Here is a 15,483-nt window from a genome sequence, read left to right as displayed (position 1 = left end):
GGGGGCAGAAGGTTTATTTGAGGAAATTATGGCTGAAAACTTCTCTAATCTGGGGAAGGAAGAAGACATCCAAATCAGGAGGCACAAGAACTCCCATCAAAATCAACAAAAGCAGGCCAACACCAAGACAGTGTAGTAAAATTTGCAAACTACAGAAATAAAGAAAAAATCCAAAAGTATCAAGACAAAAGAAGTCCCTAACTTACAAGGGAAGATTAATAAATTTAGGAGCAGATCTTTCCACAGAAACTTGGCAAGCTAGAAGAGAGTGGCATGATATATTCAACATCCTGAATGGGAAAAATCTTGCAGCCAAGAATACTCTAGCCAGCAAGGCTGTCATTCAGAATAGAAGGAAGAATAAAGAGCTTCCCAGACAAACAAAAACTAAAAGGAGCTTGTGACCACTAAACCAGCCCTGCAAGAAATATTAAAGAGGACTCTTTGAGTGGGAAAGAAAAACCAGATGCACAAAGACTAGAAAAGAACAGAGAAAATCTCCAGAAACAGTGACAAAACAAGTAATAAAGTGGTGCTAAATTCATATCTATTAATAATTACTCTGAATGTAAATGGGCTAAATGCTCCAATCAAAAGACATAGGATATCAGAGTGGATTAAAAAATGACCTATCTATATGTTGCGTACAATAGACTCATTTTATATTTATTTTTTATTTTTAAAATATTTTATTTTTAAGTAATCTCTACACCCCACATAGGCTCAAATTTACAGTTCTGATATCAAGAGTTGCATGCACTACCAATTGAGCCAGCCAGGTGCCCCAAGAGACTCATTTTAAACCTAAAGACATCTGCAGATCGGAAGTGAGGGGATGAAAAAACATTTACCATGGAAAAGCACATCAAAAGAAGGCCAGAGGGACGCCTGGGCGGCTCAGTTGGTTGGACGACTGCCTTCGGCTCAGGTCATGATCCCGGGGTCCCGGGATCGAGTCCCACATCGGGCTCCCAGCTCCATGGGGAGTCTGCTTCTCCCTCTGACCTTCTCCTCGCTCATGTTCTCTCTCACTGTCTCTTTCTCAAATAAATAAATAAAATCTTTAAAAAAAAAAAAGGCCAGAGGATCCATATTTATATTGGACAAACTAGATTTTATTTATTTATTTTAATTAAAATTTTTTTTAAAAAAGATTATTTATTTTAGGCATGAGTGGGAGGAACTGAGGGAGAGGGAGAGAGAATCCCAAGCAGACTCCAGCTGAGCTCAGAGCCTGATGTGGGGCTTTATCCTAAGACCCTGAGATCATGACCTGAGCTAAAACCAAGAGTCAGATGCTCAACCAACTGCACCACGCAGGCACCTCCAGACAAACCAGATTTTAAGCCAAAGACTGTAACAAGAGATAAAGAAGGGCATTACATCAAAAAAATTGTCTGTCCAACAAGAAGATCTAACAATTGTGGGTATTTATGCTCCCAATTTGGGAGCACCCAAATATATAAAACAATAACAAACATAAAGGAGTTCATAATAATGTAATAATAATCGTAGAAGACTTAACACCCCACTTGCACCAATGGACAGATCATCTAAATAGAATATCAACAGGGGAACAATGGCTTTGAATTACACACTAGATCAGATGATCTAAACAGTTATATTCATTCAGAACATATCATCCTAAAGCAGCAGAATACATACTCTTTTTAAGTGCACATGGGACATTCTCCAGAATAGATCACATACTAGGTCACATATCAGGTCTCATCAAGTACAAAAAGATTGAGATCATATCATTCGTATTTTCTAACCATAATGCTATGAAACTTGAAGTGTTCCACAAGAAAAAAATCTGGAAAGCCCACAAACAGATGGAGGTTAAAGAAAAAGAATGAATGTGTCAACCAAGAAATTAAAGAAGAAATAAAAAAAAAATACATGGAAGCAAATGAAAATGAAAACACAATGGTCCAAATCCTGTGGGATGCAGCAAAAGCGGTCCTAAGAGGGAAGTGTATAGTAATACAGGGCGACTTCAAGAAGCAATAAAGATCTCAAATAAGCAACCTAAACTTATACTTAAATAAACTAGAAAAAGAACAACAAATGAAGCCTAGGCCAGCAGAAGAAAGGAAATAATAAAGATTAGGGCAGAAATAAATGATATAGAAACAAACAAACATCCTCCCCCAGTAGAACAGATCAATGAAACTGGAAGCTGTTTCTTTGAAAAAATTAATAAAATTAATAAATCCCTCACAGACTTATCCAGAAGAAAAGAGAAAATACCCAAATAAATAAAAGCATGAATGAGAGAGGAGAAATAACCAACACCACAGAAATACAATTATAAGAGAATATTATGAAAAATTATATGTCAACAAATTGGACAATTTGGAAGAAATGGATCAGTTCCTAGAAACAAACAAACTACCAAAATTGAAACAGGGAGGAATAGAAAAATTGAATAGACTGATAACCAACAAGGAAATTGAATCAGTAATCAAAAATCTTCCAACAAACAAAAATCCAGGGCCAGATGACTTCACAGAGGAATTCTACCAAACGTTGAAAGAAGACTTAATGCCTATTCTTCCCAAACTATTCAAAAAAATAGGAAGGAAAGGAGAATTTTCAAACTGATTCTATGAGATCAGCATTACCCTGATTCCAAAACCACGTAAAGACCCCATTAGAAAAGAGAACTACAGACCAATATCCCTGATGAACATGGATATCAAAATTCTCAAGAAAATACTAGCAAATCAAATCCAAAGTACATTAGAAGATCATTCACTACAATCAAGTGGGATTTATTCCTGTGTTGTAAGGGTGGTTCAATATTCGCAAATCAATCAACATGATAGATCACATTAATAAAAGAAGGAATAAGAACTATATGATCCTCTCAATAGATGCAGAAAAAGCATTTGACAAAGTATAGCATCCATTCTTGATAAAAGCCCTCAACAAAGTAGGGATAGAGGAGACATACCTCAACGTAATAAAGACCATTAACGAAAAAAACCCACCACTGATATCATTCTCAATGGGGAGAAACTGAGAGCTCTTCCTGTATAGTCAGGAACAAGATAGAGATGTGCATTCTCACCACTGTTTGATGTAGTACTGGAAGTCCTAGTCTCAGCCATCTGACAACAAAAAGAAATAAAAGTCATCCAAATTGGCGAAGTCAAATATTCACTATTTGCAGATAACATGATACTTTATGTAGAAAACCTGAAAGACTCCACCAAAAAATTGCTAGAAGTGATACACAAATTCAGTAAAATCTTAGGATATAAAATCAACATATAGAAACCTGTTGCATTTCTATACACCAGTAATGAAGCGGCAGAAAGAAAAATCAAGGAATCGATCCCATTTACAATTACACCAAAACCCATAAGATACCTAGGAATAAACCTAACGAACTCTGAAAAGCTATAAAACACTTATGGCAAAACTAAAGATGACACAAAGAAATGGAAAAACATTCCATTTCTTATGGATTGAAAGAACTCAGTTCCAACTGGGAAAGATCTCAATTCCAATCTCATGGATTGAAAGAACAAATATTGTTGGAAGTGTCTATCCTGCCCAAAGCAATCTATACATTTAATGCAATCCCTAGGGCATGTATTTCATGGAGCACTGAGTGTGGTACATAAACAATGAATCTTGGAACACTGAGAAAACTAAATAAAAAAAATACCACCGCATTTTTCACTGAGCTAGAACAAACAATCCTGAAATTTGTATGGAATCGCAAAAGACCCCAAATAGTCAAAGCAATCTTGAAAAAGAAAGGCAGAACTGGGGACATCACAATTCTGGACTTGAAGTTACATTACAAAGCTATAGGGATCAAGATAGTATTGTACTGGCCCCAAAACAGGCATAGATCAATGGAACAGAATAGAAAACCCAGAAATGGATCCACAACTATATAAGGTCAATTAATCTTCAACGAATCAGGAAAGAATATCCAACAGAAAAAAGACAGTCACTTCAACAGATGTTGTTGGGAAAACTGGACAGCAACATGCGAAAGAATGAAATTGGAACACTTTCTCATTCAAATTTAAAATGGATGAAAGACTTAAATGTGAGAGAGGAAACCATCAAAATCCTAGGGGAGAACATAGGCAGTAACCTCTTGGACATCATCCTTAGCAACTTCTTTTTCTGGTTTTTTTTTTTTTTTTTTTAATGATGTATTTATTTATTTAAGAGAGAGAGAGAGAGAAAGTGAGTAAGAGAGCACAGTGGGAGGGGCAGAGGGACAGGGAGAGAGAATCTCAAGCAGACAGTGCTGAGCATGGAGCCCAACGTGGGGCTCGATCTTACAACCCTGAGATCACGACCTGAGCTGAAACCAAGAGTCAGATGCCCAACCGACTGTGCCACCCAGGTGCCTCAGTCTATAGCAACTTCTTACTAGATATATCTCCTGAAGCAAGGAAACAAAAACAAAAGTAAACTCTTGAGACTTCATTAAAATAAAAAGTTTCTTCACAATGAAGGAAACAATCAGCAAAACTAAAAGTTAGCAACCTATGGAATGGAAGAAGACATTTGCAAATTACATATCTGATAAAGGATTAGTATCCAGAATCTATAAAGAACATATAAAACTCAACACACCCAAAAAACAAATAATCCAATTAAAAATGGGCAGAAGACATGAATACAGAATTTTTCCAAAGAAGACATAAAGATGACCAACAGATACATGAAAAGATATTCAACATCACTCATCATCAAGAAAATACAAATCAAAACTCCAATGAGATACCACCTCACACCTGTCAGAATGGCTAAAATTAACAACATAGGAAACAACAGATGTTGGTGAGGATGAGGAGAAAAGGGAACCTTCTTGGACTGTCGGTGGGAATGCAAACTGGTGCAGTCACTCTGGAAAACAGTATGGAGATTTCCCAGAAAGTTAAAAATATGATCCAACAATTGCACTACAGGTATTTACCCAAGGGTACAAAAATACAGATTCGAAGGGGTGCATTTATCGTAATGTTTATAGCAGCATTATCAACAATAATCAAATTATAGAAAGAGCCCAAATGTCCATCGACTGATAGATAAAGAAGAGGTGGTATATACAATGGAATATTGCTCAGCCATTAAAAAGAATGAAATCTTGCCGTTTGCAATGACGTGGCTAGAGCTAGAGATTATTATTCTAAGTGAAATATGTCGGAGAAAGATAAATACCATATGATTTCATTCATATGTGGAATTTAAGAAACAAAATGATAAAAAGAGAGAAAGACAAACCATAAGAGACTCTTAACTATAGAGAACAAACTGAGGGTTCCTGGAGGGGAGGTGAGTGGGGGATGGGTTAAATGGGGGATGGGCATTAAGGAAGGCACATTAAGGAAGGCATTAAGGAAGGCATTAAGGAAGCACTGGGTGTTGTATGGAAGTAATGAATCACTAAATTCTGCACCTAAAACTAATATTACACTGTATGTTAACTAACTGGAATTTAAATAAAAACTTAAAAAAGAACAAAAAGTAAAGAATTTCATATGTTTTCACAGTGAATGTGGATGAATTTTGATGATTCTTTCTTTTGGATTTTAATTTTCCATCATATTCCATTTGCATGGACATCTAGGAATAAAACATTTGTTCCTTTTCTAATGTTATAGTTTAATTTGAAAATTGTTTGATAGAACTGTTTTCTGTCTTGAGGCAGGTTCTGAGCTAATTGAACTGTGGTAGGTGGGTTTTGTTCATCAGAAAATAATGGTGAGGGGCACCTGGGTGGCTCAGTGGATTAAAGTCTCTGCCTTCCGCTCAGGTCATGATCTCAGGATCCTGGGATCCTGGGATTGAGCCCCACGTCGGGCTCCACAATCAAGTGGGATTGTGGGAGCCTGCTTCCTTTCCTCTCTCTGCCTGCCTCTCTGCCTACTTGTGATCTCTGTCAAATGAATAAATAAAATCTTAAAAAAAAATAATGGTGAGACCAAATCAACACTAACCAAATCGATTTTGTTTATAACCTCGGGCTTAGTAAAATATCTGCTAATGAAAGGGGTGAGGTATTATTCCATTAAAGTCTTTCATTTAAGAATATGCAACCCTTTTTGTTTGAAAAAATGAGAGGTGGCCTTTGGCACAAAAACTTGATAGATAATACATCTGCCAGTCATGTTAAACTGTATAATAGGACTTGATAAAACCATATTTGAAAACTCTGCTCTGACACTTTAACTTTTCAGATTAGAAAGAGAGTATGTCTCCAAAAACAAGAAACTAAATGAAGAGATCGAGGAACATAAGAAAGTAATTATAGACCTTTCAAAGAGACTCCAGTATAATGAAAAAAGTTGCAGTGAATTACAGGAAGAACTTGTAATGGTAAGGATAAAAAAGAAAACCCTATGGCAATTACTTTATTGGGTCAAATTTGATGTTTAACAGGTTTTTTTCCCCTCACTACATGCCATGAGATAATAGCACGAAAGTAATTTTAGTGCCATTGATATAAAATTTCAAAACCAGAGATGCTGATTACAACAAAGATGTATGTAATAAAACCTCTATCCTTTAGAAAAAGTGGGAAAATTAATTGAATTAGTAAAAACTGAATTATAGACTACTTTAGAATTTATTCGGGGCCTGCCCTTCTTGCCTCCTTCCTTCCTTCCTTCCTTCCTTCCTTGGTGCATTGTTACCTAGGTGAGAGGGGGATCAGGATTTATAATCAATAGAGCTAATGATTTCAAAGACTCCCTTTTATAGTCATTTCATACCCTACCATTTTGTTCCCATTCCCCAATAATCCAGCTTTCACACCATCGCCACATTTGTCTTCCTGAGATATTGATCTGATCTTGTCATCCTCACTTTATTAAAAAACCATCAATGTCTCCTTGTTGTTTTCAGAATGAAGTTCAGCTTCTTGCCATATAATCTAAGGCCCCTTTCTTTGTGGCTCCGTGTTAACTCTTCCAGCTTCTTCTCTGTCCCTTGCCCTCTAATTCTCTTGCTTCAGCACCTTAGGGTGCTCTTGGCTTCCTAAACACATTGTATATTTTCATATCTTCTTGCTTTTGTTCAGGCTTTTTTTTTTTTTTTTGACCTGTATTGTCTGAACTTCTTTTCTTTTGTTCCATTAGTAAACTCCTATCCTGTAATGCCCTGCCTGGTCTGACAGCTTGCAATCTGTGAAGCCTTCCATGATTTCCTCTTTTCCCATCTCCCATCCTCCTAGTCAGAAATTTGCCTTTTCTCAACTTTGTGTTTCTTTCTTTAAAAATTTTTTTGGGGGCGCCTGGCAGCTCAGTGGGTTGGGCCTCTGCCTTTAGCTCGGGTTGTGATCTCAGGGTCTTGGGATTGAGCCCCGAATTCGGCTCTCTGCTTGGCAGGGAGCCTGTTTCCTCCTCTTTCTCTCTGCCTGCCTCTCTGTCTACTTGTGATCTCTCTCTCTCTCTCTCTGTGAAATAAATAAAATCTTTTTAAAATTAAAAAAAAAATTTTTATTTATTTGAGAGCAGAGAGAGAGAGCGAGCAAGTGAGCACCATTGCAGGGGAAAGGCAAGGGAGAAGGAGAAAAAGACACTGCGCTGAGCAGGGAGCCTGATGTGGGGCTCAGTCCCAGGACCCTGAGATCATGACCTGAGCCGAAGGCAGATGCTTAACTGATTGAACCACCCGGTTGCCCCCAACTTTGTGTTTCTTTCATACTTAGTTTAGCATCTTCATCATAGTTTAGCATAATACTCACCCAAATCTGACATGTGTTATCTCTCTCAAGAGAATGTGAATGCATTGAGGTTAACATAATTCATTTTACTTTACGGATGAAGATTCCACTGTAGCACTTGCCTCCATTAACGTTTGTTGGATGCATGTATTTGGTTGATGCAACACACTGTGATTCTGCAGTTTACTGGGAATCCCAAGAGGGAGGGCATAAAATCTAGAGTAATACCCTGTGCCTTCTTTGTCTTGTCCCCACATGAATCCCTTCTGCAGAGACTTGGTTACTTCATTTTCAACTCTTGGTGAGAGTCGTTATTGAAGAAAATGAGTATTTTTTCTCCTTGTCAAAAAAGATGGAGACTCTGGCCTATATTAAGAAGCGGTGGCCAAATCCGTGCTGCCCAGATGGACATGTTGTGATGGGATAAAATTTAAACTCTATCACTTTCGGATGATCTAATGTTATATGTGGTCTTCATTCAACCCAAGACACTCCATGTGTTTTGATTCAGGGACTGATAGTATTGTTCAGTGTTTGGTTACATTTGTAGCTGGAGTACTTTGGATGTCAAGTTTAAGGACGTTTAGGGCTCTCTGTGTAACATACTTACTGCCTGTTCACTCTCACGTGCTACCCCAAATTTCACGGGCTATTCTACTTCTTGACTCCTGGCTCAGGACATGAATCAGTGGTGGAGAAAACCATGTTGGAGCCATTGAGCTGAGTCAAGGATTTGGTCTTCTTGCTTATAGACCCTGTATTTGGAGTTTGGAAAGTTAGCCAGAGTTACAACTAAGAGTGCAACAGTGGAGACAGTCACCAATATAAATTGACAGACTTAACCCTAATTTGGTCTTCTAGCATTCCAGTGACTAGATACAAATAAAAGAAGACTAGCTTAATTCACCATGGAGGGTACTAGTGCTTGGTGATGAAAAAAATTCACTTGATGCTAATAGGTTTTTCTTTTTCAACTTTTACGATTTGGCACATTGGTCTGAAATAAGGCAAGTTAATAGCTCATGGGCAATCTCTGTTGGCTTGTTTGGGCCTCATTCTATGAAGCACCATTGTTCTGATCATAGCACAGAAGATTGAAGACTAATTGTTTCTGCAAAGCTTGATAGATTACTAGATGTTGTTGCAGATCCGTGAGTAATAGCTCCTTGCTGAAGAGCTAATGATTCAGGTTGCACCTGAGTAATCTACAGTTTATATGCTTCAACCTAACTTATTTTCCTATTTTTCATCTCTTAAACCCATAGCTTTAGGTCTTATTTTCTTCTGTATTTGTTTCTTCTGCTCCTCTTTCTTTTCCCCTTCCCTATAATGAAATTTCTAACTTGTTCTGTTTTCTGATTAGAACTGTTGTTCTCTCTCACATTACCTGGCTATAATATGAAATTTAAGAATTATTTAATGAAATTTTATTTAATGAAAATACTGTTGCTTTACATAGTAAGTACAGTGTTTTTCTTTTTTATAAAAAATTAATCTAGCACTTTTCCTAAATATATTTTTCTTTTTTTTCTTTTTATTTATTTATTTTTTTAAAAGATTTTATTTATTCATTTGACAGACAGAGATCACAAGTAGGCAGAGAGAGGCAGGCAGAGAGAGAGAGGAGGAAGCAGGCTCCCCGCAGAGCAGAGAGCCTGATGTGGGGCTTGATCCCAGGACACTGGGATCATGACCTGAGCCGAAGGCAGAGGCTTTAACCCACTGAGCCACCCAGGCGCCCCTAAATATATTTTTCTTATACATATTCCTTTATTGCTTTTTTTTCCCCAGTAGATTAGTGGCTTTGGGGTGGGGGGGGGAAGTTTTTGAGAAATTTTCTCGAGTTATCTGTCAAATTAAAAATTTTAAACCATAAAAAATCAAGTTTTTCTAGTTTTGCACCCTCAAAGCTAGCTATTATTATCTTTGCTTTGAGTTCATAATTGGTTTTGACTGAAGATGAAATGACTTGACAGGAAACTTTTACCTTTTGCTTTTGGAAATGAAACTTTGTTTTAATAATATCTCATGATGCCATGTACCTCAGTGTGTCTTTCCCATACTTACATTTCTTTTGAATATAATAGTTTCAGTATTTTATAGAATATCGATGGGAAGCATAAATTACCTACAGGTAATTTTTCTCTCCCTTTGAGGTAACAACTTGTTTTCCATTCTAGGTCATTTTCATGGTCATTATTCAAGTCTTAGTCTTTATTTTCTCTGTTGCATTGCAATAGAAAATTAAAGCCACTTTCCTCTCTAGGTTTACTAGTGAGATCAAGGTGTTATTAATAATATGCAAAGACTTCAGGAAGTTTTGAGACTTAAAAATAATAGGTGTATAACTTAGTATAACTAAGTGTGTAACTAAGCTTTTTAGAGCTGGAGGGGATCAGGATACATGAAATGTTAATAAACCAGTTGGAAAGTGATAGCTTCTCTGTTTCAGAAAATATAATATAAATATAGAACATAATTTTGGGGGCAACTGGGTGGCTCAGTGAGTTAAAGCCTCTGCCTTCGGCTCAGGTCATGATCCCAGGGTCCTGGAATGGAGCCCCACATTGGGCTCTCTGCTCAGCAGGGAGCCTGCTTCCTCCTCTTTCTCTGCCTGCCTTTCTGCCCACCTGTGATCTCTGTCTGTCAAATAAATAAATAAAATCTTTAAAAAAAATATAGAACATAATTTTGGAAAGGTCCAAACTAAGTATGTTGAGCCCGTTGTTGGTATTTAAGAAATATAAACACAGATGACTTTATTTGTTATTTATTTTATTTTTTTTAAGATTTAATTTATTTATTAGAGAGAGAGAGAGAACGAGGGAGAGGGAGAAGTGGGGGCATGATCCCATGAACCCTGATTTCATGACTTGAGCCAAAGGCAGGCACTTAGCCAACTGAGCCACACAGATGCCCCCAGATGACTTTAATTTTACTTTTATATTAATGAAATTCCTCCTATTCAGTGTATGGTTTTGATTTGATTGGTAAATGAATGGTATTTTGTTATGATTGGTAAATGAATGGCATATTGTTATTATATTTAATGCCATAGAATTAATAGAATTTAAATATAGGACATCTAAAGATTTAACAAAATTAGTTTTGTGTTCTGTGTTATACACTATCAAACTTGACTTTAAGAAATTTTGATTAAAATTGAACTATTAATTTTACAATCTATGAATTTAATAAAGATTTAATCAACTACTAAATAAAACTGACTTTCTAATTTAAGTTGCTTGGTGATTATGCTTATTAAAGTCCATCAGAGTCTCAACATATCCAGTTGGGTCTTTTAGTCATTACTGTGAGTATTTATATTTGCTTCTCTTGAAGCAGGGGAGCTATCATTTTAAAATTGGTATTATTAGGATTTGCTTTGTGCTTTCTACAATGAAATTTTTTTAAGTCCATCATTTCTTGAGATTTGTTTTTCTGCCACTCAGTAATATTTAGTTACAGCTCTAGGAGAGACCATATATTGAAAAGGGAATTCTTGTTCTCATGAGGTTTTGTTCAAAGAATATTTTATTCTCTAAAGAACTTGTGATTGAAAATGGTCAAGTATATGCTTTTTCCCTATACTTTGGGGGTTTAACTGATTATATAATACAATGATTGCTAGCATTAGATAGGATTTTAGAAAGCACTTTGATTGCTATGCTTTGTGGTAAAGTTAATGTTTCTTGATAATATTTGTGCTTCAAATGATCTGTTAGGTTTACTTTAGAATGACATGTCTCTGATTTTGAAGGAGGTATTAAAAACTAATGGGCTAGTAAATATTCTTTTCTGATTTTTTACTAAAAAATAGTTGATTCCTCCAGAATAAGAGTAGTATTTGTATATGAACATTAATTTTGCTAATATAAAAGTCACTTTCTGTCTTTTTTAGTGGCCCTTAAAAATATAATACTATTAAATAATACTCACCGAATGTGTATGTGTGTATCTGTGTGTTTAAATGTTCATTATATGGCTGGCTTTCTAAATTTATAATGTGGGCATAAAGCTCTTTTACCAAGCTTTTTGAAATTTATTTTTTTTCTTTTTTTGAAATTAATTCTTATATAAATTACTAAGTTTTGAATATTCAATCTCATCTTTGACCTGGAAAAAAATAAAATATGTTTGTGTGTGTGTGTGTGTGTGTGTGTGTGTTGTGTTGTGTGTGAGAGAGAGAGAGAGATGTTTATGGGTTAAGGCCTATATTCAGTTTGGAGAGTAGCATCTGTAGAAAAATAAACTAATTGTAAAGCCATGTATGGGAGGATGGCATTTTGTCTTATGATGTAAGCAACTGGGACCACATAATCCTCACAACATGGAAGGAGCATAGGCAAACAAAGCAAGGAGGGGAAGAAATAATAAACTTTTATGAAGAAGTAAGAGCTATTGGTTATCATTAATATGATTGGGGGAAAGCTGCCGATAGTAATGACTATGATAGCTGACCAGATCAAAGTCAGTTCCGCTGAGCAAACTCCTTGTGTCTCACAAATGCACTGGGTATGTCATGGTTTTTAGGTAGAAGATACGATGAAACGGTGAGACAAAATATGTGATGCTGATTATAGGTTCTGATACTCCCCCATTTTTGCTCAGAATTCCTTCATAATGGCTTCAAATATACTTGAATCAAAAGTTTTAAAGCTTACTTGAGTTAAAAATGTTCAGAAATTTTAAGGATTGTGTATCACTGCTCTTAAAAAGTTCAACCTATGTTTAAAGGGTGAATTTCATTAAAAAATGTAGTGATTAATTAAGAGTATTTTTTTTTACTTACTTGTTTTTCCTACTATTTTTAACCTTATTAACAGTGTCCCTTAACTATTTCTACTGTTATTTAGAGCTTGAGTCAACTTTTCCCACTGCAGATCAGCAGCACCCATTTGCCATTTTCTAGATAGGAATATTTGCATATTCTTTTTATATGTTTCCTCAAGAGCTGGGATTAGAAATTTTTATTTACATGCATATCCATTTGTGATATTCATGCATGGCTAGTAAAAAAGTGAGTGATGTGTCTTTGTAGGGTCAAAGAAAGATACGAAAGAAACAAAAAGAATGACACATTAGATTAAGCCAGAAATTCATTCATTCTAGCAGTGTGTGGGATAGAGTATACCAAATATATGTGGAAATATGATGTAGGTGTTTGTCATCTCACTGTGCTTTCTGATTAAAGGTAGTTTATAAACCGCCTTGACTCCTCTTTAAAAATACATTAAGGTCTGCATGTCACACATTTTCTTGAACTTTCTTTGGATATTTTCATATTTTTAGTCCCCTGTATACACTGCTTAGATTCATTATGACATCTAAAGTAGTCTTTGGTTCATGGTGAGTAATCAATAAATATTCATCTAAATATCATCTGGTTACCCAACACGGCATTAAGAGACATTGATTGCTAGGGTAACAAACTATGGGGATTATGTCCGAGGCAAAAAGAAGTGGGTCCTTTTATCCTACAGGTTTTTTTTTTTTTTTTTGGAAGATTTATTTATTTATTTATATTTGAGAGAGAGAGAGAGAGAGAGAGGACGAGTGGGGAAGGGACAAAGGGAGAGGTACAGAGAAAGAATCTCCAGCTGACCCCTGCCTGAGCAGAGAGCCTAATGAGGGGCTTCTGGGGCTCCACCCCACGACCCTGAGGTCATGACCTGAGCCGAAATCAAAAGTTGGTTGCTTAACCAATTGAGCCATCCAGGTGCCCCTTATCCTATAGTTTTGCCTTTTAAACTTCTGTGGATGTTTAGAATTACAGAATTTCTTAAGTCAACAATGTAACATTTAACCTAAACCTACTTATTATGTCAGATGATAAAACATAGAAATTAGAAACTTAGTATTTGTTCTTGCTTGGCACTTTCTTTTCGACCCAACAGTTTGTTTATTAAGCAGATAAATTCTGGTTTCATTCTAGAATTTTTTTGTACATCAAAGAGCTATTAAAAGAGCTCAGAGCTTTGGTAATAAAATTTAAATGTAAGTGCAATCCACATTTCAGAAAAGCCCAAACATTTAACTATATGAATGAAGAATGAAAGCTGCATTTATAAAACCAAAATGATTTCTTGGGAAGAAAAATGGTCAACTGTGAAACAATGACAGTTTTTCTTGTCAGTAGTTGGTTCATAAACCTAGTTATTAAATCTAAGTTGCATCTCTATTAATAGTCTATTTAGCCAAGTATCTTTGTAGAAAATTATAATACTACTAATTATGAACATAATAGCAACTTTTAGGTATAGTTAGTTCTTTTTAAGCCATTTCATTTGTCAAACCTCTTCCTTTATTTTTTGAAAACTTTTTCATTAGTAGTGTTTCATGGCTAATTTGACATGAAATTTGTTTTTAAACTCTAATGGTATTGAAATTATAGTTTATTTTTTAGTCAGGATTGAGCCCTATACTTGACAAGAGAAGAATTATTGTTGCCTAGGAATTTAATTGAAACTTTTCATTAAGCTCACTCCAAGTACATAGTTTGGCTTTTCACTTGTCTATTTCTGTAAATTTTTAGTCCCTTGATATTGATAAAGAATTTGCCCCTGCCAACATATATCTTGGAGATAGATTGATCTGCATTTCAATCCCAGCCCTATCTCATAATAGTTGTGTGACCTTTAGTGATATTATCCTTTTGAATCTGTTTGTTCATTTGTGCTAATAATCTTGACTGTGGAGGATTTTTGAGGAGAAATAAAGATTATATATATAATACTTATAATAATTATATTATAATTATATATTTTATTTTATAATTACATTTTATACATTTATATATAAAATTTACATATTTATATATGATATATATTTTGTATATTTATTTTAATTCTATAATTATATTAATTATAATAATATAGTAATTATATGTTATATGTTTCTATAATATATATGTAAAAGGGGCATTTTTGTGTGTGTGTGTTTGCTTGTAACTTGTGAATATGATGCTGGCATTCTTCTGGAGATATAATTACGTGATAATACTAGGAAAACTCTGAGTAAGAAGACTTAGGAGACTAAACCTTTAGGATATTAAAACACATTATAGGGAATAACCTCTGGAATAATGGTATAAGGAGCTTGGTGAACTCTCTACCTAGAAAAACAATAATTTCACTGATGAAAAGTTAAAAAAAACCAACAATCATATAAAGCTCTGAAAATTGTCCTAAGGGCAAAGGAGAAAGTATGGTTTAAGAAAATCTACTAATCATCAAAATTAAAAACCTTGGTCCTTTAAAGGACAGCATGAGAAAAATAAAAAGACAACTCATAGAATGAGAGAAAATATTTGCAGATCATATATCTGACAAAGGAATTTTATCCAAGATCTATAAAGACCTCTTATAATTTAATAATAAAATCCACTTGAAAAATGGACACAAAATCTGAACAGAGACTTCTCCAAAATGTGTAAGTGGCCAATAAACACATTAAAAGATGCTTAGTATCAACAGTCATTGGAGAAATGTAAATCAAAACCATGATACTCAAAAAAATTTAAAAACCAAAATGACATGTTATGTATGTCACACATACTTGGATGCTTATAATTAAAAACCAGGTAGTAACAATTTGTTATTAGTGGGGATGTGAAAAAATTGGAATTATCAGACACTTGAGAATGTATAATGATGCCCCCCACTTTGGAAAACAGTTTAGAAGTTTGTCAAGGAATATTATTCAGGCATAAAGAGAAACGAAGTACTAACCAGTGGTTCATTATGGATGAACCCTGAAAACATCAAGCTAAGTGAAAG

The 15,483-nt window shown here is 35.1% G+C and overlaps 1 protein-coding gene across 5 annotated transcripts in view; it reads left to right on the top strand.

Moving 5' to 3' along the window:
• CCDC171 (coiled-coil domain containing 171) overlaps positions 1 to 15,483 on the top strand; it is a 288,246-nt gene that overhangs the window by 77,313 nt on the left and 195,450 nt on the right. For all 5 annotated transcript variants that reach the window (XM_032880558.1, XM_032880557.1, XM_032880556.1 and 2 more), the window contains one exon: positions 6,219 to 6,357. In XM_032880558.1, coding sequence (XP_032736449.1) covers positions 6,219 to 6,357 — 139 coding nt within the window. The remainder of the gene's footprint in view (positions 1 to 6,218; positions 6,358 to 15,483) is intronic.

This window comes from Lontra canadensis, unplaced genomic scaffold (genome assembly GCF_010015895.1).
Source record: "Lontra canadensis isolate GAN:19392208 unplaced genomic scaffold, GSC_riverotter_1.0 scaffold70, whole genome shotgun sequence".
Classification (NCBI taxonomy): Eukaryota; Metazoa; Chordata; class Mammalia; order Carnivora; family Mustelidae; genus Lontra; species Lontra canadensis.
Note: the sequence above shows the minus strand (reverse complement) of the source record. Positions and strands in the feature narration are given on the sequence as shown.